At 37.1% G+C, this 27,500-nt stretch overlaps 1 protein-coding gene across 6 annotated transcripts in view; it reads left to right on the top strand.

Moving 5' to 3' along the window:
• Nucleotides 1-27,500, top strand: part of SLIT2 (slit guidance ligand 2) — a 365,106-nt gene that overhangs the window by 276,811 nt on the left and 60,795 nt on the right. For 5 of the 6 annotated variants that reach the window (XR_010409316.1, XR_010409317.1, XM_045881403.3 and 2 more), the window contains 13 exons: nucleotides 550-693; nucleotides 806-969; nucleotides 1,959-1,982; nucleotides 5,503-5,653; nucleotides 8,723-8,797; nucleotides 10,385-10,528; nucleotides 14,380-14,523; nucleotides 16,081-16,247; nucleotides 17,311-17,443; nucleotides 20,592-20,660; nucleotides 23,228-23,299; nucleotides 23,799-23,870; nucleotides 26,149-26,220. Coding sequence is in view for 4 of the 6 variants with exons in the window: in XM_045881403.3 (XP_045737359.1) it covers nucleotides 550-693; nucleotides 806-969; nucleotides 1,959-1,982; nucleotides 5,503-5,653; nucleotides 8,723-8,797; nucleotides 10,385-10,528; nucleotides 14,380-14,523; nucleotides 16,081-16,247; nucleotides 17,311-17,443; nucleotides 20,592-20,660; nucleotides 23,228-23,299; nucleotides 23,799-23,870; nucleotides 26,149-26,220 (1,431 nt within the window). In the remaining 2 variants the exon portion in view is untranslated. The remainder of the gene's footprint in view (nucleotides 1-549; nucleotides 694-805; nucleotides 970-1,958; nucleotides 1,983-5,502; nucleotides 5,654-8,722; nucleotides 8,798-10,384; nucleotides 10,529-14,379; nucleotides 14,524-16,080; nucleotides 16,248-17,310; nucleotides 17,444-20,591; nucleotides 20,661-23,227; nucleotides 23,300-23,798; nucleotides 23,871-26,148; nucleotides 26,221-27,500) is intronic. The other variant, XM_045881404.3, reaches the window with a different exon arrangement.

Consider the following 27,500-nt stretch of genomic DNA (forward strand, 5'->3'; position numbering starts at 1 on the left):
GGTATTAGAGGTATTAGGAGTTCAGAAGGGGGTGCTAATGGTCCTACTGGGCATTGAAGCAATTTGTCAGGACCTTGGCTTCCCTCAGAACAATTTGGCAGTTGCTGCCTGGCTTTGAGGGAAAGTGGCCTGTGTTTTAAAAGGCCACTCTGGCTTCTGTTTTGAAAATAGACTGAATTTCTTCACAGAGCAGCTAGAGAGACTAATGTTCTATGCAACTTTTTATGGCGTCCTTGACAGGAGACGTTCGGTCTCACCCACCTTTGTCTACTGCCCTACCTCTTCATCTTCCAGAGACTATGTTGAATAATTTTTATTGAATAAATGTGTAAGTACCACTAGATTTAGGCATTCATTAAACCGCGTGACCCTTGCTTTATCTGGAATATCTTCCACCTGTGGTACCTAAATTATTCCAGTTAAAATGCTAGTGTTAAGGTTCAGAGAAATGTTATTTCTTGATTTCTTGTATTTCTCAAGAAGGACAGAATCTTGAAGGTGGGTTAACGAGATGCTACACTTTAATTCTGCAACTATTTGATCAAACAGATTATTGAATGCCAACAAGATAAACTGCCTTCGGGTAGATGCTTTTCAGGATCTGCACAACTTGAACCTTCTCTCCTTGTATGACAACAAGCTTCAGACCATTGCCAAGGGGACTTTTTCACCTCTCCGGGCCATTCAAACCATGTATGTATATATGGCTTGGATCAAATATGATGACTGCTGTCCTCACTGTGAATTTGAGAGTTGAGTTCATTGCAAGTCATGTATAAAAGTGTTCTGTCTGTGTTTCTGAAAGGCATTTGGCCCAGAACCCCTTTATTTGTGACTGCCATCTCAAGTGGCTGGCGGATTATCTCCATACCAACCCCATCGAGACCAGTGGCGCCCGCTGCACCAGCCCCCGGCGTCTGGCAAACAAAAGAATTGGACAAATCAAAAGCAAGAAATTCCGTTGTTCAGGTAATTTCTTACTTCATGTGATATTTCCCCTGTGTTACCAAAAACAGTGATTACGGAGACCTAGAGACTGCTGGTCTCCAGATGAATTACCAAACATTGTAGAATATACTTTTTTCTTCTGTCTGTAAAGAACAAAATAAAGGGAGCTATAGACACAATTCATATAGCACTCCTATAGCTAATATTTTAACACTATATCCAGCATAACAAATAGGTTACCAGCCAAGAAAAAAATGATGCTTGGATACTTCATACTGTATTTTTAGGGTTCAAACTAAAGAGGGGCCTTTTAGCAAGCTCAGAATCCTTTTTATGTCTGTTAAGTCTCATGCCTGTTGTATTACTCTCCACTGAGAAACTTAAGGTAATCAATCATGTTCTCATTTCTTCAGAAAGTGAACTGAGACTTGGTTATGTGATTTGCTCAGGCTCGGAAGTAGGGGGGGAAAATTTCCTGATCCCTTGCTTCGCACACTAAATGTGTTTACTTATTTTTCACCCTCTTATTTTAAATAGGACTGTGAGGATATTTTTTTTTTTTTTTTGCCAAAAGGCCATCTTTTAGCATTTTGGGAATATTATATTTATTTATAAAAAGCCAAATCTTGATCCATTATGTTACTATTATATAAAAGGCTTACTTCATTGAAATGTTCTGTTCACTTTGGTCTCATCTTTTCTGTGTTCTTATGATAAAATACATTCTGTATGTTTTGAGTAGTATGCTATCTAACTATTCCAGGGGTATTTCACATTCGGCAGTTAATTCATACTAAAAGGCTAATATCAAAACAAAGTTGTTTATTGTCCATGGTTCTAGAGACATTTACTACTCACTGTACATTATTATACTTCAGCCACTGCTGTGAATATAATTCACTTAATTATCTATAGTACCTATGGTCCATTCTTAATCTAATATAACTCATATCTCTGCTTGCTGACATTCAGGTGCATCTTCTATTTTTTTTTTCTCTTTTTTTATTTAGCTAAAGAACAGTATTTCATTCCAGGTAGGTTTTGCTCGGTACTAGGACTAACTGCAGACACCCTTTCCTCACCTTATAAAATATAGCTTCTGAAACTTTGATATGCATGCGTTTGAAAGTACAGTGGGTACTCTGTAGATAGATTGACTTCTGCATAGATCACTTGTAGCTGTTTCCTGAAAACCTGACCTTTGCATGCAGCTTCTGATGTTAGACATATATATTATTAAACCCCCATCTTTTTTTTCCTCTCTCACTTTGGCACATTATCTAAAATTTCTCACAGTAGCTAAAATGTTTGAACCTATAGCCTTCTACTTAAATCATTTTCTCTCCTTATGTTGTATATCTGATCTTTCAACCTGTTTTTAAAATATAGCTTATTGAGCTGGTTTTAAAGACAGAGACCTTTCTGTTGTCAAAGAACTAGTTCTGCATGAAATCAGTTACAAACACACGGAATTCTCTTGTCGACCATGAAATTTACTTTTTTTAATATAATTCTTTATACTAAGAAAGTGTCCCTTACTTTTTGCTTTATTTTGCTTTACTGTTGCTTCACTTTTTATACAAAAACAGCAACTTACTGCTTGTTGACATGCAGTTATACATTATTTGTAACATTGTTGCAGACTTGGGGTGATGGTATAACTCCACAGAAACAATACTGACCTACATCCTGAAAGCCTCAGATGTTCCTGGGCACTAAATGCCTTGAATAATTTAGGCAGATGAATGAAAAGTTTTTTAGAAAAGTAATTGAAATGTTTTACCACTACAATCTTAACACTCTCAAGTCTGATGATTCTGGAACTAGCTCTTTGAAACATGTTTACTTATTTTTTTCCTTGCCTGCCAATTGTGTAAAATGCCTCTTGTTTGTTTTAAACCATTATATAAAAATATGTGTTAGTAATTGATTGGCTACATTTACCATCTCCTGGGGATATTCTAGACTATCATATATTTTAACAGCTACCAATAAGAAGATACTTATATGGTGTTAGTATGCAAAAACCTTACTGATTTTTTAAAGAAGAGTTCTGGGTTTGGTCTCTATTTTAAGGAGATATGTGTTATTTGCCATTATTGAATTATAATTTGAATAATTTTATGCATATAACAGATTTTGTTTTATTACTTATTTTGAGCTTGAGTGATCAATAATATTTGTATGTTACATGGGCTGCATAAGAAAACATGTTGAATAGAACAGTTGATTGGCCTTCAGAGGCAATCTTTAAAATTCATTATTTTTACCTCATTGTTAAGCAGAAAGTCATCTGATAACTATTACTTACCCAGAAAAAAGCCATATTCTAAATACCAGAACACCTATAGGATAAAACATTAATATTACTAAAATCTTCAAATTATGGCAGTTGATAGAATTGTTACCAAATTATTCAATAAATTACATTTAAATATAATGCATTAATAATTTAGAAATTAATATTTCTGATTAACAAATTAAAGATCCAACATCAGATTGTTTTCATAAATTCTGATAGAGTTTTGCCTATTTATTGACAGCAGTCAAAATAGGTTTTTTTGGAAACACACTGTATATGTGATATCATGCCTTAATTGTCAGTAATTTCTGATCATTCAATTTACATTAAAGCAATAACAATAGAAGTCAGGACTCAGAAGGATTCTTTGGTCCTTCTCTCCTTTTCTTCCTAGATTATATTAAAATTTTAGCTTACCTATAGAGTCTTCATAAAAGAAACATCATTGTCATTACAATGAATGCAGACTATTTTAAATATAAGATACCTGATGTACCTGTCATTTAGCCCTTTGTTCCCAGTATTTCTTCATTTCACTTTTCAAACGAAAGCTTAAACTACAGGACAACAGTTCCTCAGTAAATGCCCTGGCATTAACTATCAAGTCTAATGAAATTATTATATTCAGTTTTGTGATTGTATGAGGTTCTGATTTCATTTCCACTAAGTGACACTATTTGTAAGTTGGAAAGGCCATTAAAAACATGTAAGCCGCAACAGTAAGGCTTAATCCAGATGTATTTGTTTTTGAAGATCTCCATGATTAGTTTTTCACGTACGTTTGCATGTTTACTTGCCTACCACCATTCTATATGGCATTCTAGATACTATAGTGATAACTCGACAGAAAATCTATCTTGCAGAGAGCTCATCATTAGAGGAATCGGCAAGAACTTAATTTGTGCTGTGCATCTCATATGCCATTGCTTTTCCTGTAAGAGCACTATGCTTCAAAAAGTACTACAAACATTTGCAAAGCATGACAATGGCTGTCATACTCTGCCATCCCCCCCGTAATTGCCATAGTAAGGAAAGAAGGAAGAGACCTTCACTAGTTTTGTATATGTGCTGATTAACCTTAATTGGGATTACTCTTTCTTTCCTTCTTGGTGATCTTTACTTTTGCAGGAATTCACCATTTTGGCTGTAAGTAAAAGTGTCTGATCTGAAACATAATGCCCTCCCTTTTCAATCCTGATGTACTTCTTCTAGTCTCGGTCTTTTGCACCTTTTTTTTTCCCCCCCAAGAAGCAACCACAGATCTTTTGAGCTTCTCTGTTGTCCTTGTAGCTCACCTTCAACTTCTTCCTGGATGTTGTTCCCGAAAGCTGTTGTTTCCATTCTGCCGTTCTGAGGAACAGTGGAGGCACCTTTCAGTGTAGCCCCTTCTTTGTGTTTCCAGGAAATCTTCGGTAGTAATACTCTTACTATGGTCATAAACATTCTGCGGGAAGAATGCATGTCATGTAAACAGTATTACGTTTCCAGAGCGTCTGTAGCTTTTTCTCCTGCTTCCCTTCATCTTTCCTCTCGGTCTTACCCTTGGCCTAGTGGATGGTGTAGTGATTATGTAGCGAGATTTTCTGTTGTGCTTGATCTAACCATGTGGTTGCCAGGTATGAGTAAAACATGGTTCCGTCAAGCACCATGGAACGTCACGCAGCTTTCTACAGCATGACAAGCTGCTGAGGCTTAAATCAGGATTTACTTGTCTCCTTTTATAAAATCAAAATGAAAAAAGAGGGCTTTTTTAGGCATTTCCGAAGATTATGTGAGAGGGAGAGAATAATATAAGACCATAGAAAATTTAAAAACCTGAGTACATCTATTTGCCTTGAAAGCCCTAATTTAAAATGATATATAGGAATATGTTTCTTACTGGATACATTTTAAATTCTGGACTCAGAGAAAAAAATAAACTTTGTAACAATTAATAGCCATTGTATGATTAGCTGTCAACTAGGCTAGAATGGCTCATAACTGGATCAGCAGAAAGTACAGCTGTGAAAAGCTCATCTCTATTAATGTTTTCCTGTCCTGTGAATCTGGTTACTCTTTTTTCCAGCAAATTCCAAGCCCTTGTTTTAACCCTCTCCTGACATCCATTGACCAAAAATTCCCCAAGTTGTCTCCCTGCTGCATAATCTATAGTTATCTTACTATTTTTCTTCCTACAAATTAATGACTATTCTAACCTTTAGACTCAGTATCTTTTTTTTTTTTTTTTTTTTTTTGCCTTGAATCCTCAATAGGTACAGAAGATTATCGATCAAAATTAAGTGGGGACTGCTTTGCCGATTTGGCTTGCCCTGAAAAGTGCCGCTGTGAAGGAACCACAGTAGATTGCTCCAATCAAAAACTCACCAAAATCCCAGACCACATTCCCCAGTACACTGCAGAGCTGTGAGTTCATCTCCCAATAAAATCCGGGTTGGGAGGGAGGGAATGAAAGCATCATAGCTTTGCAATTTTTGTCTTTCCCTTTTATTTTTAAGAATTACATTGATTTTAATTAACACACATGGCCATAACTCTTCTTTGTATAAGGATATATTAGAAGCTATCTTACTTCATCTTTCTGGTCCAAGACATGACTACAGAAATTAATTTATGTCTCAAAAATTCAGTTAGTTCTTAATAATGCTAATAATAAGAGCATTCCTTTGATACTTATTTCTTGGGTATTATTTATGCCCGCACCCATTTCTAAACATGTAATAGATTTCTAAGGTATATAGTCTTTTGCAGCAACCACATAAAATAGTTGGTGAATCACCATTTTGAATCTCTGTTAATTATGAATTCAGTCAGAGAGCCTTAATTGGCTTTATTACCTCACTGAGTCGAAGGTGGTAGGATTCTGTGATTATCAGGTATTTAAAGCACAAGGATACTTTTTCCCTGAACAATGGATAGCATTGCAGGAAAAACTGAAAGGACAACGAGATCAGATTGATATTTATAACCCTACCTCGAGCCTAGCACATACTAGGTGCTAAAATGTTTGTTGAATCATCTATAGACTCTGCCAAGTATGGTTTGCCTTTAGTGATTTTATTTATAAAAGTCATACTAGTTTTCTAAAAATTCAAGAAAAACGGTGAAATCTCATTGTTTTCTGAACATCTTAGCAACGTTTATGTATAGCACCATTTGGTATTTGCTATTAACTGCTTTGCAAAGTTGGTTGTCCTTTTATGCTTGTATAATCCTTTTGTCTTCAACTAGCTTGTAATTCCTTGATGATGGGGATTGTGTTTTATAGTTTATCTCCCACTGTGCCTATACTCATGCCTGTTATTTAATGAATCCTAAGCAATTTGAATAATTAAAAATAATGTAATGCTTTCAGAGAGATGACAGAAACTACCCTGTGGCTATAGTGGTACTTTTTAAAAATTATTATTATTATTCCTGTTAGTTTTTGAATCTATTTAAAAGCTCCAGGGTTTTTGTTTTTGTTTTTTGAGGAATTTTTTTTTATTATGTTATGTTAGTCACCATATATTACATCATTGGTTTTTGATGTAGTGTTCCATGATTCATTGTTTGCATATAACACCCAGTGCTCCATGCAGAACATGCCCTCTTTAATACCCATCACCAGGCTAACCCATCCTCCCACACCCCTCCCCTCTAGAACCCTCAGTTTGTTTTTCAGAGTCCATAGTCTCTCATGGTTCATCTCCCTGTCTGATTTCCCCCCCTTCATTCTTCCCCTCCTGCTATCTTCTTTTTTTTTTTTAACATATAATGTATTATTTGTTTCAGAGGTACAGGTCTGTGATTCAACAGTCTTACACAATTCACAGTGCTCACCATAGCACATACCCTCCCCAATGTCTATCACCCAGCCACCCCATCCCTCCCACCCCCCACCACTCCAGCAACCCTCAGTTTGTTTCCTGAGATTAAGAACCAGGGTTTTTTGAAATGTGTGGAGACCATGCATGCAGTAAAAGGCCTGAACTTTATTGCTGTGGTATTGCAGGGAGTTTTGTATATTTCCAATATTATTACAAACAATAATGCAATTTGTATCTTTTAGCATGATAACAGCTTAAATAGGCTTACTTGTCAATTAAGAATTACAGCACTAACATCTAATTTATTATTCAGGAAAATGTGTGTGTGTTTTAAGAAATTAAGTATTTTGTAAATTATGCATTTAAAAGTTAGTACTGGGAGGGAAATATTTGTAAATCATATATCTGGTAGGGGACTTATATCCAGAATATATAAAGAGTTATTACAACTTAACAATAAAAATGTACATTACCCAATCAAAAAGTGCTCAAATTACTTGTATGCACATTTCTCCAAAGAAGATATACAAATGACCAATAAGCAAATGCTTATTATCATCAAGCTAAAAAATGCTTAGTATCATTAAGCATTAGGGAACCCTAAATCAAAACCACAATGAGAGCCACAAAAACAAACAAACAAACAAACAAACAAAAAATCGGACCCCTCAGACATTGCCAGGGGAATATAAAAATGACAAATCTTTGGAAAACAGCTTGGCTATTCCTCAAATTATTAAATATAGTTTTACCATGTAACCCAGCAATTTTACACGAGTGCAACTATTCAAAGGAATTGAAAACATACATCCTCACAAAAACTTCTACTTGGTAGCAGCATATTATTCATGAAAATCAAAAAGTGGAAGCAAGCCAAGTATGTATCAGCTGATAGATGAATGAACAAAATTGGAATACCCATACTGTGGAATATTACTCAGCCATGAAAAGGAATGAGGTACTGATGTCTGCTAAACATGGGTGAGTCCTGTAAACATTATGCAAAGTGAAAAAAGCCACATTTTTTTTATGACTTCACCTATATGAAATGTCCAGAATAGAAAATTCCATAGAGACAGAAAGAAGATTAGTGGTTGCCAAGGACTGAGGCAGGGAGGGAAACAAATTGAAAGTGATTTCTGATGGGTATGAGATTTTTCTTTTGGGTGATGAATATGTTCTAAAGTTAGGTAGCAAGGACAGTTGCACAATTTTGTGCATACACTAAAAAACACAAGACTGTACACTGTGAAAGGGTGAATTTTATGGCATGTAAATTGCATATCATAAAAGCTATTAGTAAAAAATATAGAGAGCAAGTGATTCGGAAAAAATGGCCTAAAATGCTTTCTGGGGTAAAAATACCTTTGGAGGAGGGGTAATAGTGGAAAAAAGGTTTGAAAAACTTTGTTCTACAGATTACTGAATGAGAGCTGGTTTTGATTTTTGATTATTGGTTTTCTTTACTGTGTACTTCTTAATATTTTATTTTGAGCATTAAAATTCGAGTGAAATGGTGAAAAAATTAGTGCTTCCACAGATTTTCTGTGACATGTATTCTGTTTTACTTTAGAATAATCACAAAATGATCTTACATTTCTGTATGAGAAATAAAAATCCCTTCCTGGCTGTTGGTGATGAAACTTTTGTTTCTTTTTTCTCTGAGGCGTCTCAATAATAATGAATTCACAGTGTTGGAAGCTACAGGAATCTTCAAGAAACTTCCGCAGTTACGTAAAATGTAAGCTGTGCATTAGCCACCTTTTAAAATTTCTGTGGTGTTCTGTTGTGTTTTTCAAATCCCTGTGCCGTTTTATTCAGATTTCTTTGGAAGTTGGAAACTATAAAAGATGTGGAGAAATTTCCGTACAATGACTACCTGTGACATGAATTTAGGGTAATTTCTGAGAGGAGCCTGAGTAATCACCTCTTTTCTGTGTATTCAAGGATGCCAGCCACTTTTTGTAGCAAAGCCCTCGCATCTTACTTTAATTCAGACAGCTGGTTTGTTATGTGGCCACAGCAGGAATTCGGCAATCTAAGCTCATTAGAAATGGGTTCAATAGTGTTTTGTAACTTCCTTTACTATTCCCTAAACCATGCAGTTATATCTCTTTCAGCACATTCATGTCAACTATTTGACTTTTTGCTTCATTAAACTTTCATTAGAAGATAGTCAAAATTAATGATTGGTAAACTGGCTTGATAGCTCATCTGTGTTACTACATATCCACAACTCATATTTTAAAATAAGTTTATAAACTCAGCAGTTCCAACATCAATCAGACAGTATTCTTCTCCCCTGAGGAGGAGGGAGGGAGGGACAGAACAGAGGTCAAGCATGTCAGGCCAATGGAACAACCTTCATACAAGAGAAAACATCAAAAGGAGAAAAGGAGTGTTGCTTTGTAATATCTGTGCTTTTCTATGTGTGAATGGCCTACGATCACATTGACTATCCGTGGCAGAGCAGACTACGTCCTGTGCGCTTGACCCCCTTATTATACTGCCTCCCAAAGAGTTTCTTATTGTTTGATTGTTCTCATTTTCAGTGACATTGATTGCTCTTTCATTTTATTCATACCTTTCGATTCAACACATATTTATGGAGCAACTATTGCATGCAATGCTCTGAGAGGAATAAAATGATCCATAAAAATGACCCTTGTTCTGGGGGCATTCCTGGTCTTGGAGTGAACAATGAGAAAGAGAAAAAATAGAACCTATAGGAAGGTGTTACCTCACCTGGATATTTTTGCCCTTTGGCCAAGCATTGTCCTGTTTTGTATCATACAAAATATGGACAGTTAAGTTGGATGTTTTGACACATGCTTACAATGAGAGGTTTAACTGGGAACAAACCCATATTCAGATACATTTCTGATGTGACCTAAATGCTCACACACTTAACCCATCCTTCTTCTTTCTACACAACTGCCTTCTTTTAGTTATTAATTCATTCAATATTTATCAGGGGCACTTATTTTAAAAGTTCCTTATCAAGTTTTGTGTTGAATATTAAGGTTTATACAACTCAATACCAGACCTCAAGAACTTTATATTCCTGGGGACTCTTGCAGATCATTTTGACATGGATTGGGCTGGTATTTTTCACCACCCACGTTCTCCCTCAGTACTATCATCAGTTTGACTTGATAAAAAAATAGAAAGTGGTGTCTTTACAGAGCCTTGGGTGTGTTGGGCAGTGAAGAGCTTGGAAATTATGAAAGACCTTGCTCCCTAGAAGAAAAGGATCAAACATGTTGTCTCAGTGCCCTCGTTGTTAGAAATAGCTTAAAATCTTGTTTCAACAATTTTTTTTATTTAGAAACTTTAGCAACAATAAGATTACAGACATTGAAGAAGGAGCATTTGAAGGAGCTTCTGGTGTCAATGAAATACTTCTCACGAGTAATCGCTTGGAAAATGTTCAGCATAAGATGTTCAAGGGATTAGAAAGCCTGAAAACTTTGTAAGTATTTTGATCTGCATAGTGACTTTTACCACAGCATTGTAGTTCACTGGTCATTATAATTCTGGTCTGGGGAATAGTGCGGACTTCTCACCCTCCCATCTCTGTGTCTGTCTCTCACAAACACACAAACACAAAACACATGCACACACACACATTTTGTGCATGCAAACATTCCCTGACTCGAATACCCCTGACTTCAGTGCGTTGCTTTACAAAGATCAAAAATGTCTCCTGGCCGCTGCTGATTTCTCAACAAAAAAAGATTGCCCTTCTTCCAACGCTGGTACAGATCTCTCCCTGCCCCCGCCCCCCCGCCCCTTCTGCCTCAGAATGTTCATCCTCTTGTATTTTCCTCAGCCTCCATCTAACATTCACTTTTGGCCCCCGGACTTGAGCTTCAGAATCCAATTGAAACCCTGTGGCAGAATAACTAACAGTTTATCTGGAAACCACCTTCTTTCACTCCTCTGAAGTCTTAGTGAAAAAGAGAGACTGACTCATGGTAGATCTTGTACTATCTATTTCAAAGAAACATGCTAAGAGGTATGTCCATTTGTTGAGGGGTAGGGAAGTTAAGAAAAAGAAATTCTATATGTTTCCAAAAAAGTTGTTGGCCAAAGAGGACAGGGATTGGATTGAATAGCAAAAACAACACTTTGTTACTTGAATTTTCTACAGTGCATATATTTAGTTTTTATGATCTCTAAAGTATATATTATGTTTGACAAAAGTGGCAACCTAAAAATTGGAAGAGACACAACCCAAAACTTGGAAGCCTTTGGAAGACGTGAAGGAAACTACTTGTAACCAAGAAGCTGCTGATGGTGATTGCAGTGGAGAGAGGTCCAAGCTCCGCCATGTCTCTAAACCATCACCCCGCCCCTCAGAGCCACAATCAGGGTGACTGTAGCTGAGAAGCCCCCTGCCTGCTCAATACCAGATGCAGAAGGAGAAGACCATTTCCCCAGCCAGTGTGGATGTGTTCATAGCTTCCTAAATTCAAATTCTCCTGAAAAATCTCTGCCCGTGAACGTAGACGTGTGCTCCTTGAGCTTCACAGGGAGAGTGTGGCATTTAACTTCCAGTAGGTCCTGCCTGCAACCCTTCTACAGACTAACTTGAGCCCCTTCAAAATGTTATGCAAATATTCCTTTAGCCTTTTTATGGAGGAGATACCGAGGAGAGGGGAGGGGAGAGCAGAGAAAATGCACCCCAGGTGGATTCATCTACTCCCGCTCCCCCTCTGCCCACAGGGCTGCCTCCGGTAACTCAGCAAAACAAATCCAGCAAGCAGAAGCCTCCTTTGTTGGATACTAGTTGGGGGACTACTTGTTACGGGAGCCTTCTCTTTGGAAGGGGCAGCATGAGGGATGGGGAGAGGTGGGGAAGGAGGCGGAAGGAGTCTTGGGCTGCCTTGGGCTGCCATAACAAGATACCACAGACTGATGATTCAACAACAGAAATTTGTTTTCTCACAGTTCTGGAGGCCAGAAATCCAAGATCAAAGTGCTGAGAGGGCTGGTTTCTGGCAAGATCTCCTCTTGGCTTGTAGATGGTGCCTTCTCACTCTGTTCTTATATGGCCTTTCCATGTGTGCGGAGAGAGTGAGCTCTTGGTGTCCCTTCCTCTTCTTACAAGGATGTGAGTCCTAACAGATTAGGGTCCCACCCTTGGGACCTCATTTAACCTTAATTACCTCCCTCAAGGCCCTCTCTCCAAATATAGTCACTTGGGGGTTAGGGTTTCAACATATGAATTTTAGAGCACAGAGTCAAGTTCATAACACCAAACTAGGCAGCTCATTAAAGTGGTTTTTTCTGACTAGTTCCATTTACAGGACTCTCCCTGAGACAAGTCATCCTTCATTATATTTCTAGAGATGTTATTGTGCCTCATATTTGGCACGTAAGACAGATGCCCCTGGCTGTCTCCTTCAGCCACTCTGCTACACAAGAATAATAGAGCATTTTAGAGCCAAGCTCAGAGTATTCAAAGGACAAAAGTAGGTTTGTCTGGACATATATATTTCTCCAAGTGTTATCTCTCAGCTTGGAACTGTGAAGATTGTGACAAGGCGCTCCACTATCCCTAGACTTCTTAACTCTGTAGGACTAGTAAACCTCTTAGTAGTATGTGCGCACATTTCAGTGAGGCTGAATATTTGACCTTGCAGGCAAAATGTAGTACCTATGTGTGCTTCTGGATTTTTCTAGCAACAGAAAGCAAAGCCTTCTTCAGCTTCTCCCAGGGGTCCGTGACTTCACCAAGATTAAGAACAAGTATTCTTTGTCACTTACAGCAAATGATAGTGCTGATAGAAATACCTTTCTGTTCTGCATTTGCTTGCGAACATAAAATGATGCCTTGATAAGGATGGCATCATTCTTTCTATCTGTGACTTAGCAGATCACCCAAATTGATATTTCTTATTTATTTCTATAGATAAGATAAAATTCTAGAATTTTATTTTATTTTTAATTTTTTTTAATTATTCATGAGAGTCAGAGAGAGAGATAGAGAGAGGCAGCGGCAGAGGGAGAAGCAGGCTCCCCACCTAGCAGGGAGCCCGATGCGGGACTTGATCCCAGGACTCTGGGATCATGACCTGAGCCGAAGGCAGATGCTTAACCATCTGAGCCACCCAGGCATCCCAAATTCTAGAATTTTAAAGGAACACTCTGTTATTCATTTCTTTTTGCCTCTGTTTTATATACTGCAATCTTCTAGTAGGGTAGGGTGGTCCACACATGTCTAGAAAAATTAAGGGAAATAACTTTTCAGCCTTATTTCTCATTAAGATTCATGGCAACTGTTCATTTTTACGTGGGGGTTTTTAAGGAATTTTTCACTCCTTTTCTAAGCCCCACAAATAAACAGTTCAACAGAGAATTAAGAATGGAGCCAAAATTGGGCGCCTGGGTGGCTCAGTTGGTTAAGCGACTGCCTTCGGCTCAGGTCATGATCCCAGAGTCCCTGGATCGAGTTCCGCATCGGGCTCCCTGCTTGGCAGGGAGTCTGCTTCTCCCTCTGACCCTCCCCCCTCTCATGTGCTCTCTCTCTCTCATTCTCTCTGTCTCAAATAAATAGATAAAATCTTTAAAAAAAAAAAAAAAGAATGGAGCCAAAACTTCAGCAGTGACGAGGAAATGACAAGTGTTAATCCTCTTAATGGCAATGACTAAAAAATGTTTTAAAAAGGTCAGAATTCTTTCAAGAGAAGCCTATTTAAACTTCACTGTGAACAACTGGAATCTGTTAATGATTGCCTCTTTTTAAGTTCCAAACTTTAAAACAATAATTTTCATAAATAAAATAATCTGTGCAAGAATTGTGGGTGCTCCATCTCGTTTGGGTTCCCAGCTCGTGCTAACATTAACTTGGCCTGTGAGTCCTTGAGGTGCCCTCAGTTCTTCATCTGCTGTGACTATTGATTCTTCTCTGCTTCCTTTCTGTTAAACCTGGGATATAATGCTACCGTGAATACACAGATCACATGAATTCAAGGGCTCAGAGAGCTGTAGGTGAATTGGGACATTATGTAATCAGGCAAACACAGTTACAGCATCAGAGGAAAGAACATCCTACCCTCATCAGATGGGAGATGGGGCCAGGAGTCCACGTGAGGCTCACTGGTCTCTTCTGTAGCGCGGTGTGATCATTGTAAGCTACGCATTTTACTCTCACGCAGTTGTTGGTGTACATCCGCAGTGATTCCTAATGACAAGAAATCATTCAGAAACCAGTTAACGAATGTTGCACATTTGCAGAGAGGGGTTATTTGGTCCTCGGATAGGCAAAGCGGATTGCTTGATGCTTTCTCTCCATAACCATGTTCTCTTTTCCCTCAGGATGTTGAGAAGTAATCGTATAAGCTGTGTTGGCAATGATAGTTTCGTAGGACTGAGTTCTGTGCGTTTGCTTTCTTTATATGATAATCAAATTACTACCATTGCACCAGGGGCATTTGATACTCTCCATTCTTTATCTACTCTGTAAGTATGAAGGATAGTGTTCATTTATGCATGACTGACCCAGTGTATTATATTTCGTACTTTTATTAATAGCATTTTAATGCATTATTAGGCATTTCACAAAAATGTAGTCAAGTGTTTATGGATCGACAAAATGTGTCCATGTTCAGCTTATTTTAATTTTTCTAAAAATATTACCTACTATTTTATATTAAAATTTAGCAAAAATTTAACTATTTTTCCATTGACTCTTTTATAATAATGTGATGTGACGTCATTTATAGATTTTCATTTTATTATAACTTGATGACACTGCACATCACAGAAATGTTGTAGATTTTCCCTGGTGTTCTCACAATGGAGTCTTTTCAGCCCAAGTATCATAAAAACAGAGCTTGATAGGGTTATTGCCAACAAACTATGCTCAGAAGGATCATTTGCGGTGACAGGAGCTACATTAGGATGACCCAGACCAACAATAAAAACTGTTCACTAGAGGGCATTTACTATGATATTAGGAAAATATTGAAGAAATAGGTTGAGCCTGTCCAAGAGGACATTTTATGTAGACAGTTAGAAAATAAAAAATATTTGTTGGTCTATAGACACTCAGAAGGTGTTTGTTTGTTTGTTTTTTAAAGCCCTCTCAACAATGTATTTCAGTTCTCTTAAATGTCGGCATCTAAAAAGCAATATTTGAGATGATAAATCTTATAACGGATTTGATTTCCTAGTAACGATGGCATCTAAATATACTAATCTAACTCAAAAGGTAGTTAGAAAGAAAAAAAAATGTCCAACGTAACTCAAGTCATTGAATAAATAATTTGAGGGAAGCATCCATCCATCAGTAAAGTACTTAATCCTCTTTCCACATAAAATGTGACACTTTACATTGAGTGACTAATTTGTGCATATTAAAGATAGCATGTTTATAAATAATAAGGTTGTCAGTAGGTTTGTGCTGAAGTGGTGAGATGCCAGAAGTATTGAGATTTGTAGAAGTAAATTCATTTTTATAACTGGCATTTAATCAACTCAGCTGTCAGTTTAGATGGGAAACCTATTCTCTGGAGCAAATAAGAGATGGAAATCTTGAAATGACAAATTAATGAAATAGCTGTTGTCAGGTTAAACTCAATAATATAAGGTAATCAGCCTTCATCTTTATATTAAATTATTGCATTATCAGTGAAGGGAAGTTTGACAGCAAGTCAGATCGCTGATGAGTTTAAATTATCTCTAAATGAGATCTCTATCAGGATCCACTGCATAAACCCCAAAATCGCTGCCTTTGCTTTATTTTCCACATGAAATTATTTGAAGAATTCTTATGTAAAAGTGTTGTTATTTTTTTAAATTCCAAACATACATATTTTAGCCAAAAAAAATGCATCCCATATGTTGTGTGTGATTATGAATGGGGGAAAGAGATGGGGAGGGGCGCGGGGAATACAAAGAATAAGAATGAATCATTCCAGCAGAAGAAGTGTGGGGAAAAATGGTAGCATGGTGTTTTGAGAAGGAACAAAGTGAAACCCTAAACTCAACCCTGCCTTGTTTGCATGCGGCTCTTAGAAACCTGTTGGCCAATCCTTTTAACTGCAACTGCTACCTGGCTTGGCTGGGTGAATGGCTAAGGAAGAAAAGAATTGTAACCGGAAATCCTCGCTGTCAGAAACCATACTTCCTCAAAGAAATCCCCATCCAGGATGTCGCCATTCAAGACTTCACCTGTGATGATGGTAAGAAAGCCTTGCTAAATCTTCCGGCACCAGGCATTCACGTGACCAGTCTGATGCTCTGGGGCCCAGCTAGAACAGTGTGTCCTAGTTCAGGCAACAGATAATTTTGTGCATTTTTTGCTTTTGTTTTGTTTTGTTTTGTTTTAGAAACAGGGCACATACTTCCTCAGACTTTTACATCCACGTCCCCTTGATTTGTGGTTGGTACTGTTTATGTAGTTTCATTTTAACTTTATTATTCTATGCCTCTCTTTTAGTAACTGCCATTTTCAAAGGAGAAAAGCAATTGACTTAAAAAAATAGAAATTCTAGGAAACCTAACGAAAATAACAGTTTTCACTTTTTAATGCTCTGTATGTATCACCATATTTGATTCTTGTAATAGCCTTGTAAGGTAGCAGGTTTTGTTATTACTGCCAGGGAATGGAGAGCCCCTTTGAGCCTTATATTTTTTTTTTTAAGATTTATTTATTTATTTGAGAGAGCGAGAATGAGAGAGAGAGAGTACATGAGAGGGGGGAGGGTTAGAGGGAGAAGCAGGCTCCTTGCTGAGCAGGGAGCCCAATGCGGGACTCGATCCTGGGACTCCAGGATCATGACCTGAGCCGAAGGCAGTGGCTTAACCAACTGAGCCACCCAGGCGCCCGAGCCTTATATTTTAAAATGGGGGGGGCCTGTACATTTTCTGCTAAACACTTTAATCTACCCCCTTTATGTCGCTGCATGTCTGTGTCCTTATAATTTCTCCATAATTCAGTGTAAATTTACATATTCTCATTATAAGTGTAATTTGTATAAATAACCTAACAAAGAAAATTACTGTTATGATTGGAGGGATGATATAAATTGTTGAGCTATTTTCTGGAATTCAGCCCTAGGCAATCTGAAAGCAGTGCTGTATCCAATGGATGGCATCAATTTGTAAACATTCCATGTGCTGTGTGTACTGAAGTGAGCTTGTGGCTCAAGACTCTTGTGTTTGTTAAGCTAAAACCATAACATCCCTTCTTGCATTTTCAAAGCCACACATCTGGGTTTTCCTGTATTTCTTTTGGCAAATCAGGCAATGATGAGAGTAGCTGTTCTCCACTCTCTCGCTGCCCCACGGAATGCACATGCTTGGATACAGTGGTCCGATGCAGCAACAAGGCCTTGAAGGTCTTGCCCAAAGGTATTCCCAGAGACGTCACTGAATTGTAAGTAGAGCTTGCCTTTCTGTTTCCTTAACAATTAATATTTCAACAGGGGAAATGGAAACCAAACAAAAATCTTCAGAGTCTTATTTCCAAATTCTATTCTACAGGCCATTAAATAGTATCATGTAAAACCCTAAACAAATAATATAAAAGCCAGTTTAGATACACTTGGGAAATGCTGGTTGTGTGTGTTTCTCTCTTATTCATTGTAGGATTTCTCAATGTCTATATTATGCTAAGGTACACTATGAAGCTCCAAGAGAGGGTGGTAAAATATAAGATAGCTCCCATACTTGTTTGTCCCTATAGTCCTTTTCTCATGGACCATCTTGCAAGACTCATGTTCCATCAAATACACCTTGGGAAATGCTGTTTATTTAGTTTATCTACATTGTCTGGGATAATCCAATGGTTAATTATTCTTTACCACTGTGTCCACTGGGAGAATAGCTTCCCACATGGGATACATAAATATCTAGGATGTAGAAGAAACTGGCATAATCTTTATCCTTAAAAAAGATGTACTGCCCTTTGGACTTGAATTAGAATCCTTTAGATCATGAAGGGTGTGGAGCCAATTATCCCTAACATTTTCATATCTGATATATGACCAACAGATGACCTGATCAGTGTATACTCATCTAGATACCAAGCACCATGCACACTTTCTTAGCTGCCTCGTGTTATATATGTGGAATGGAATAAATCCAAGGACAAGCTGCTTGAATAATATGATGCATGCGTGCTCCATTCCATTACGTAACCTGCATACTAATGTACCAGGAACAAATGCTTGGTGTGAGTGCAGTTGAGTCATTTTGCCTCTGTTTATTTTTTTCTGTGTGGAACTATGCATCAAAAATGATTTAAGTTCCAATGTAATTTGTGCAGATGTGTCCCTGTAATTCATGCCCATGTGTGCAAGCATTCTAAATGAGCAGCTTTGATAAACTTTTGGCAACATGGAACATAGGTAATGACTTTCAAGAAGATGTCACTTCAGTCATCAGAGAACTTATTTGCAAATCATGTGCAGTTCTATGAACGCTAATTTGGTCCTGAATTGAACACTTAGGGGAAAAGAAGGTGTGATCTTAGCACACATACACAGAAGGTCCCTCTTAGATTTGAACAGCTGTGAAGTGTTCCATTTCTCTCTTGCGCTGCAAGTCACAGTTGTTAATTGACTATAAGCACTACTTTGTGTGTGTGTAATTAAATACTTAATTCTTACTTTAATAATTATTTATTTCAGAAGATTACTCTCCATCCAGCTAGATGCCTTTAGAGTATTCTGTATGCAAAGCATTGATTCTGGGAACACCCCAGCCAAGAACACAACACTCAGCCTAACCAGATTATCTTGAACTCGGAATCCCTTCTTTTTACCTGGCCCATACCTTAATGCTTCTCCCCCCGATGCCTATCAAATAATTTTAAACGTTCTTTAATTTCCTTATTAAACTACATCTGAGAACCTTTTTGATTCATATCCTGTCTATGCCATCCATATGTTTCTTCTTTCAGACAGTTGAATCTTCAATCTGTTTCTTTACAAAGTATTAAAAAGTAATATTTTTCTAAAGAAATATGTTACAGAGATGAGGAAGATATTAACTCATCTCTTGTGAATTCTAGTTTTACCTCCCCAAGAGCTTATTCTTAGAATAATACCAAGTCAACAGGATCCTTTTCTACAATCAGGTACATGCATGTATTAGAAAAATTTCATTGTGTATTATATTAAATTACTAAAGAATTTGGCAAAAATGAGGACATATTAGTGGACAGTTTTGAACAAATGGTATCTCTTATTTTTAATCAGTTCCATATAATTTCCCTCTTAGATTGTTTTACATGTAAACATCCATAGCACACATTCTGAATCCTTTTAGCTTTCTGTTATGACATTTTCCAAAATAAAGGGAGAATACTGAAGTCTATGGGATTATGCTTCCCTCTAGTGGTACCAAGAAATATGTAGGTGGAGGAGAGAAAGGAGTCAAAGAAGAAATCCGAAGGCAGAAAATTTGAGCGGGCATAAGTTAGAAGTCATAACACATGCCCTCTTCTTAGTCCCATATTTACTACATATTTTGATAACTTGTGCCTTTTATATAACTTTTTATTTTGAACTATTCGAAATAGATTATTATCTGAGGCAATTTCTCAGCTACTTCTTTATCCAGCAAAAATACAAATAACCTCAACCTTAGATCTCAAGATGGGCCACGACACTGGGGGAGGAGGTGCCCTCTGCCCAGTGGGTCAGAATTATTTGTGGGCTCATCTACAGCCAGACAGACCACGTTGCTGAAAGACATTTTAACCTTCATCATCTATATTCTGGGAAAATACAGCCTTGTTTGAGATGGAGTTTATTTTTCTTTTTGTGACATTATGGACGGAACCTAAAGCATTCATTTATTTTTATGCCTTGGTAGTTAGCCCAGTGTCTATCTATTTTCAGATTATCCTGCTGACTTTAATCAGAAAAGGAAACTTCACATATATGTGGTTATTTGATTATTACTTTTACACATATATATTTGTGCCCTTGATAAAAGTTGTGATTTTCTGTAAAACCTTCTAAAATTATTATCACAAAGCAGATACACAGTGGTTAAAAACTATTTTAGGTTATTTTTAACTGAAATCTAATTTGAAATCCTAAGTATCTCCTTTATTTACTAAGTGTATGGATCCCAATAAGGTGGTGAAGAATGGTCTCGCCCTCAGTAGCAAGGTTCTGTCGGTAGTGAATGCATTTCATGGTATTTTCCCCATGTAAATAAGAGCAGACGGGAGGCTGATGGAAAATATGGCTGATTGAATGAACCTTCTTCTTGATGCACAAATGGTTGGACACGTGACTCGCGTCATTACATAAACCACAAAGAATTGGGCTTACCAGTCTCTCCTTGGTTTTATAATTTACACTAAGTGATTCCACAAAATAATTCTACTGGATTGGACAACTGCGCTTTTTTTTCATTTACTTCTTTTAAATAACAATCCCAGCTAGGGCGAACATGATGTCTTAAAGCCAGAATTGCAAAGTGCTTCCTTGCCTCAGTTAAAAGTGAAACTAAGTTATGCCACACCATTGTTCCTTTAAAAAAAGATAATATTGTTTCCTTGTTTTTAGGTATCTGGATGGGAACCAATTTACACTGGTGCCTAAGGAGTTCTATAACTACAAACATTTAACACTCATGTAAGTAACGTATTGTATTTTTTTCCATCTTTGACTTACTCTAGTTCACCAAAGTGGGGGTAGCAAGGGGCAGAAGATTTAGTGAACCTTTCAGATAATATAAATCATTTACAGTTAGATGCTTCCCTCCTTCCTCATTGCGGTTCTGGATCAGTAGGTGCATCTTCATTGAATATCAATCAGGCATCTTAGAGAAAGGACCTCCTCCATTCAGAGTACAAATATGATAAAGTCTAAGTATCAGAGAACTAGAGAAATGCAGTAAATTCGATACTTCTACTGATAATGAACATGGGCTGTTTTATGACAAGCCAAGAAAAGAAAGAAAGAAAGTAATGGCTTTATTCTTCTTGACTTTAAGCAAAAGATTGTGGATGATAATAACTTTACTCATAATACATTTTATTAGGTTTGATTTTCTTATATAATACGCTCTAAGTTAAGTTATGGACTTCCAGTATTCAAATTTAATTTTATAAAATTCCTTTTTAATTACACAGTATTTAAGTAAACTTGACAAAGATGCTGACATTCTGAGCATAAATTTCAGACACTGACTTTTCACTTTGCTTTGAGGCCCTTGTAAAATAACATCTCTCTTTTTCATCAATGTAAATGATTTTTAAGTGACAATACAAGATTATATTTAAATATACCAACATTTCAATCTAGTTATATGCACAATATTTTTAAAGAGATAATCTTACTGTATATAATGTCATACTTAGAGTAGCCTTGCTGGTAATTGATAAAGCTTCTCAAAAAACAAACAAACAAAAATAAGCAACAGGAGTAAATATAAAGGGAAATACTTTATCTTTAGTTTAAGTCCTATCTTATTTTAGAGTAAATATGGCTGGCTGAGGAGGCCAATTTCTAGTGTTCCTACAACAAGGAGGTTGATTCCTAATTAGTGAATTCTAGAAATGTAAGTCCCAGAAAGTGTTACATTTCTCAATGTAATCTTGGCCCTAGAAAGGTTGTGGTTGGTTAAAACACTGTTAATCCTTTTCAGTTTCCCTTAAACATGTAAGAAAATCACTTGGTAGAAAGTATGTAGGACTGTTTAAATGACAAATGATTAAATTAAGAAAGAGAGAACATCCCCTAAGATGTCTTGTTCTGCCTGCCTCTCGTTACTTATTTAGTAGCAGTAGGAACTGATTACATACATTTTGTTCTGTTAAATAAACCATTAAATTGCTGCAATTTCCAGAGGGTCACTTCGGCAGAACTGGGTCATTTGTGGGACAGTATGCAATTATTTAAGACCAGTTTGGAAATGAAAAATGAGCATTTGTAGATCCAGAAATGGCTTTACCAATGACTCATTATGCTACTCTAGGCAAATAACTGCTGCTAATATAGACACACTTATTTACTTTCTGAATTTAGGGATAGTACTTCAGCTGCCGAGAGGATGGATCATGAAGCTACTCTAGCATTCCTGTCATTTCTCAAGTTGTATAGGTTCATTTTACTGATATTTTGGTCATTTTAATAAAGGAATGGATAATCTTTGGTTTTTCTGCATTTTACATTTATTTATATATTTTGCTTTAGGAAACAGTAGTGAATATACACACATATAGTGATCATAAACCATGACCTAGAATTTTTCATTTATTCATAAATCTTCCTTTTATTTATGTATTTAGCATTCTGCAGTAGAGAAAAATTAGTGAATATATACATATCACTCTATGACTATGTGTATTTATATACTCACTCATTTCTTCCTATTGCAAAATCGCCAAAGATACATAATATGCCATTATATATTATATATTATATTACGTTATATTGCAATATAATTATAGTTACAATATGTATTACATATGTCATATCTTATATAGTCACAGATATATATAATAAAAAGAAGATCAAGTTCACTGAATATAAATCACAGCCCATAGTACCAGTTATACTTGGCTATAAATAGCCATATAGCATTGGTTAAAAAACCCACATCTCTCTTATTTACTTATTAATTAAAGCGATATTTATTAAGGACCTGCGTATTGTGTGCCAGTGATTGGCCAAGGGCAAAATTTTTCATTATGGCATTGCAAATGTAACCAAATGAATGCTTTTAGTTATCAAATTTGCCTGTGTGTACCAGGGAAGCTGAAGAATATGCAACCAATGGAACGTTCAAGAACAAAGGTGTATCTCTCACACATAAAATGGGCCTCCCCATGTCTTTGCTCTGGGACCAGGACATAGGCCCTGGCTGTGGAATATCACAAGTCTTGCAGAAGAGCTAGCAGAGAGTGATACGGGAAGCATGAGCTCGTTCTAACCTTCAGTTCTGAGGTGGCCGTACTTCCTTCACTGGCCAAAGCAAAACATTCTCACTTCTAATTTCAACAGGCAGAGGCGTGAATAATTATGACTATTACAGTCCATCCCAGGGGTTATCCAGTGTTTGGTTATTTTCAGGTAAAAGCTGAGTGCTGGCAGTGCTGCTGTGACCGAGCAAGAAGAGCGTTCTCTTTGGAAGAATCACTAATATTTCACCTTCTCTGGTAACAGTTCACTCCATTTGTTTCTCTTTTCTCTTGTAGAGACTTAAGTAACAACCGGATAAGCACCCTTTCTAATCAGAGCTTCAGTAACATGACCCAGCTCCTCACCTTGTGAGTATGAAAATCTGGTCCTGAGTATTTATTAATTCACTGGACAAAATGCATTTTCCAGGCACTTGGACATTCTCTGTTAACAAGACAGATAGAGCCTGCTCTCAGGAAATATAAATATTGTTGGGAGAAAGAGACAAGAACAACCTCAATTAACAAACAACTACAGATATTTTAAAAACCTGTTGGGTTCCAGAAAAGAAACAAAGAATAATTTACGTTTGTGGTGGGGTTGGGAGAGATCCTTAAGAAGTCTGTCAGCTGAGGGAGGGAATAGTTGAGGCATTAGCATCGGCTGGGGCAGGAAGCATTCTAGACTGTATTTAGAAAGAAATAGGCTGTATTACTGAAAACACAAACAGTCACAAAGTACTATACATCAATATTCCCAGTTTATAAAATGCTGAAACAACCTTTTTCTTAGTCTTTTTATTTTTAAAATGACATTTAGCCATTTGGGGGTATCTGAGTAAAACAAAACTGCTATGTATGCTTTCAGAATTCTTAGTTACAACCGTTTGAGATGTATTCCTCCTCGAACCTTCGATGGATTGAAGTCTCTCCGATTACTGTAAGCATCTTATGGTCAACAAAATATCTCTTATCTCAGGGATCTGAGTTTGGGCTTGTGTTTTTTACCGATTTAACTGCTTTTTTGATTCTTGGGCATTTTCAGACATATATATTAGGATTTACTACAAATTTGGACATAGGAAAATTACATCTTTTCCTGTATCACTACTCTGCAGCCTTTATTTGGACGACACCACATTGTTGCTGTAGTCATTGATTTGGTAATAGATAATAGTAAGATGTATGTTTTATACAGATCCAACTCACTTTGAACAACATACAAGAAATTTTCATTTCTTTAAAAATTACATAATCAATGAGTACATTTTTACTATTAAAATGTATTTTATTTTATTTTAAAGATTTTATTTATTTGACAGAGAGGGAACACAAGCAGGGGGGAGTGGGAGAAGGAGAAGCAGGCTTCCCACTGAGCAGGGAGCCTGATGTGGGGCTCGATCCCAGGACCCTGGGACCATGACCTGAGCCGAAAGAAGATGCTTAACAACTGAGCCACCCAGACGCCCCTAAAATGTATTTTAAATATATGAAGTGAGACATGATCCCCAATCACAATCCCCTCCCCCAGAATTAATTAACAGTTCTATGTTGTCTTCTGGTCCTTTTTTATATGCATTTGTTTTTAGATGCTGATACACATATGCCCACAGCTCTACACTTTCTAAACAAGCGTAAATAGGATTTGTTCTTGTTCTGTCATCGGCTAATTTTTATTTAACAATATTCTTTACAGTATTTCCATTCCATCATATAAAAATATTCCTTAGCTGTTTAACTCGTACAAGAATATTCCATAGGATGAAGGAACCATAGCTTACTTAATCATCCCCATCTTTAACTCTCATGTGGTAGTTTTTTGGGTTTTGGGGGAGTTTTCTGTTGTTTTTTAGAGAGGGGGAGAAGGGCAGAGGGAGAGATTGAATCTTAAGCAGGCTGAATGCCCAGCACAGAGCCCAACACGGACTCAATCTCACAATCATGAAATCATGACCTGAGCTGAAATCAAGAGTGAGACGCTTAACCGACTGAGCTACCCAGGTGCCCCAACTGTCATGTGGTTTGAGTCCAGATTTTCATTATTCCATACAGTGCTGGAATGAACATCCTACACATTCATTGTACTGTCAAGTGTGTTGTGAGGATACCAAAAGTAACTGTGAGGTTTTTCCCTCCAAAACAAGAATTTGTCAGTTTACAAACTTATTTTCCACCAACTCTGTTTTAATAGAGTACTGTTACAAAGCACTCTGGAAAATACTGAATGGTATTAATTCTTTCATTTTTGTTCTGTGACAGATTGAGTACTGATTTTAATGGAGTACCTATTTCAAAGCACTCTGGCAAATATGGAATAATATTAATAGTTCTATGACAGATTGAACATTATTTTCCATTCCTGTTTTAATTTGAAATTCTAATAACTAGAGCATTTGTGTATATTTTATTTTTTTATTGATTACTTGTGTTTCTTATTCCATGGGCCTGATCATATCATTTTTGATTTTCTATTGGGTACCTTGTTTTTTCCTTATTAACATACATGTCTTTATGCATCTACTATTTGACTCTAACTTTGCAGGTCTTTTTACAAATGAATTAATCCTTGTATCTTATATATATTGTCAATATTTTCCATTCTGTTCCTTATATGTTATCTTTCATGTTATGGATATATTTTGTGTTGTCAAAAATGTGTTACTCTTTTCCTTTATGGTTTCTGACTTATATATGGTGCTTTGAAAGCCTTTCCCAGGGCACCTGGGTGGCTCAGTCAGTCGAGCATCTGCCTTCGGCTCAGGTCATGATCCCAGGGTCCTGGGATCGAGTCCCACATCAGGCTCCCTGCTCAGTGGGGAGTCTGCTTCTCCCTCTGCCTCCTCCCCCTGCTCCTGATCTCTCTCTCTCCCTCAAATAAATAAATAAAATCTTTTAAATAAAAGAAAGAAACCCTTTCCCATCCTATGTTTATAAAAAGGAGCTCTTCCCTATTTTCTTTTCGTATATTTTTAGTTTTGTTTTTACATTTAGCTCTTCAATCTAGAATTGACTTTATGCATATGATGTGAAATAGGAACTTTTTGTTTTCCCAAATAGATACCCAGTTACATCAAGACTGTGTATTAAATAGATCATATTTTCTGTACTGACTTAAAATGCTTATTGTAAACTGAAGTCTCACACATGTGTGAGAATTTTTCTGAACTCTCTGACATATAAGAAATTTAATACTGCTTTTTTTTTTTTTTTGCTTTTAGTTCATTACATGGAAACGACATTTCTGTTGTGCCTGAAGGTGCTTTCAATGATCTTTCTGCGTTATCACACCTGTGAGTACCTAGTTCGTGAATGTGGGTTTAGGGTCAAACTCACACACAGTCCTCTGCCATCTCTTCTATTGTCACAACATGAGATGTGGTTGGCTCCATCTTTAAAGAAAATGTGAAGATTTTCAACCTAGCTACAGAGCTTTCTGCAAGATAGCCTTCATTTATCCTTTTGGCCCTTACTCTCTATTATCTAATGGAGTTGAATTCTCTTTGCTTAGCTAAAATTGTCTTCTTACAAACATGGCTCTCCAGCTTCCTTGCTATGCCTTTTCTCTTAATGTTCTCTGATTCTAGAATACCAGCTCCCTTTCCATTCAGTCTGCCCAAATCTTGTATTTTCCAGGTGACATTCTAAGTATCATGTCCTTTATGAAGCCTATCTTGATTTGCTCAAACTGGATCCATTTATTTAGCAAATATTATTCAGTGCTGGCTATGGCACCGTGGAAAAATAAATTAGAGATGGTTTAAGCCTTTATAGTATGATAGTGGGGAAACTGCCAAATCCTCATACTGGGTGAAATGTTTTTTGTTTGTTTGTTTGTTTGTTTTCTTTGTGCTCTGTCTCATAACAGCCTGTTTGTATCTCCTTATGTTTGGAAAGTACAACAAAACAACATAAAAATATGTCATACACTCTTTTGGGTCAAATTCCATTATTCCATTATTTATAGGGGTAGTGTTGAGACCACAGCAAACCTAGAAGGAGGATCCAGGAACAGATTTAGGATCTAAAACTTTCTTAGCTCAGGTCCAGTTTGGTGCCCCCTAGTGGCAATTATCCTTCAGATTAAATAGCAGGTGCTATCAGTTGCCTACCAGTTCCCCAGAAACTGCCTGCCATATTCTCTCTTGGCTTTCTCCTTCCCTCCAAAACCCAACAAATCCCAAGAAGATATGTTTAGAAAATTGAGAAAGGGGATGGGCAGAGGATAGGAGCCAGGAGTCAATCATGCTATATCTGAACGTGCTTTATGGGGCTCTGGCAATCACTGTAGGTTTTGTGTACATCTGTCTACCAGACTCTTTGGTGCCTACTGTTAATATCTCTCTCACTAAACTCTAGGGTCCCAGGAGACAAAACCTCCACTTTTTTGTGTGTGAACCCCAGCACCTACCTCAAAGGCAACATCGCCCCCCCCACCCCTCTACAAATTCCATGGATGTCATTTGCATGAGATACAGTGTGATTAAGCCTTCCAGCTCAGGGGTGCAGAACTCGGCACTGTCTGGGAAAGTTTGCAACATTAAGAAGAAAGTAGTCATTCTGTTAGTGTTTG

This window comes from Mirounga angustirostris, unplaced genomic scaffold (assembly GCF_029215605.1).
Source record: "Mirounga angustirostris isolate CCGP_5_RB_7025 unplaced genomic scaffold, mMirAng1.0.hap1 SCAF_2, whole genome shotgun sequence".
NCBI classification, from domain to species: domain Eukaryota; kingdom Metazoa; phylum Chordata; class Mammalia; order Carnivora; family Phocidae; genus Mirounga; species Mirounga angustirostris.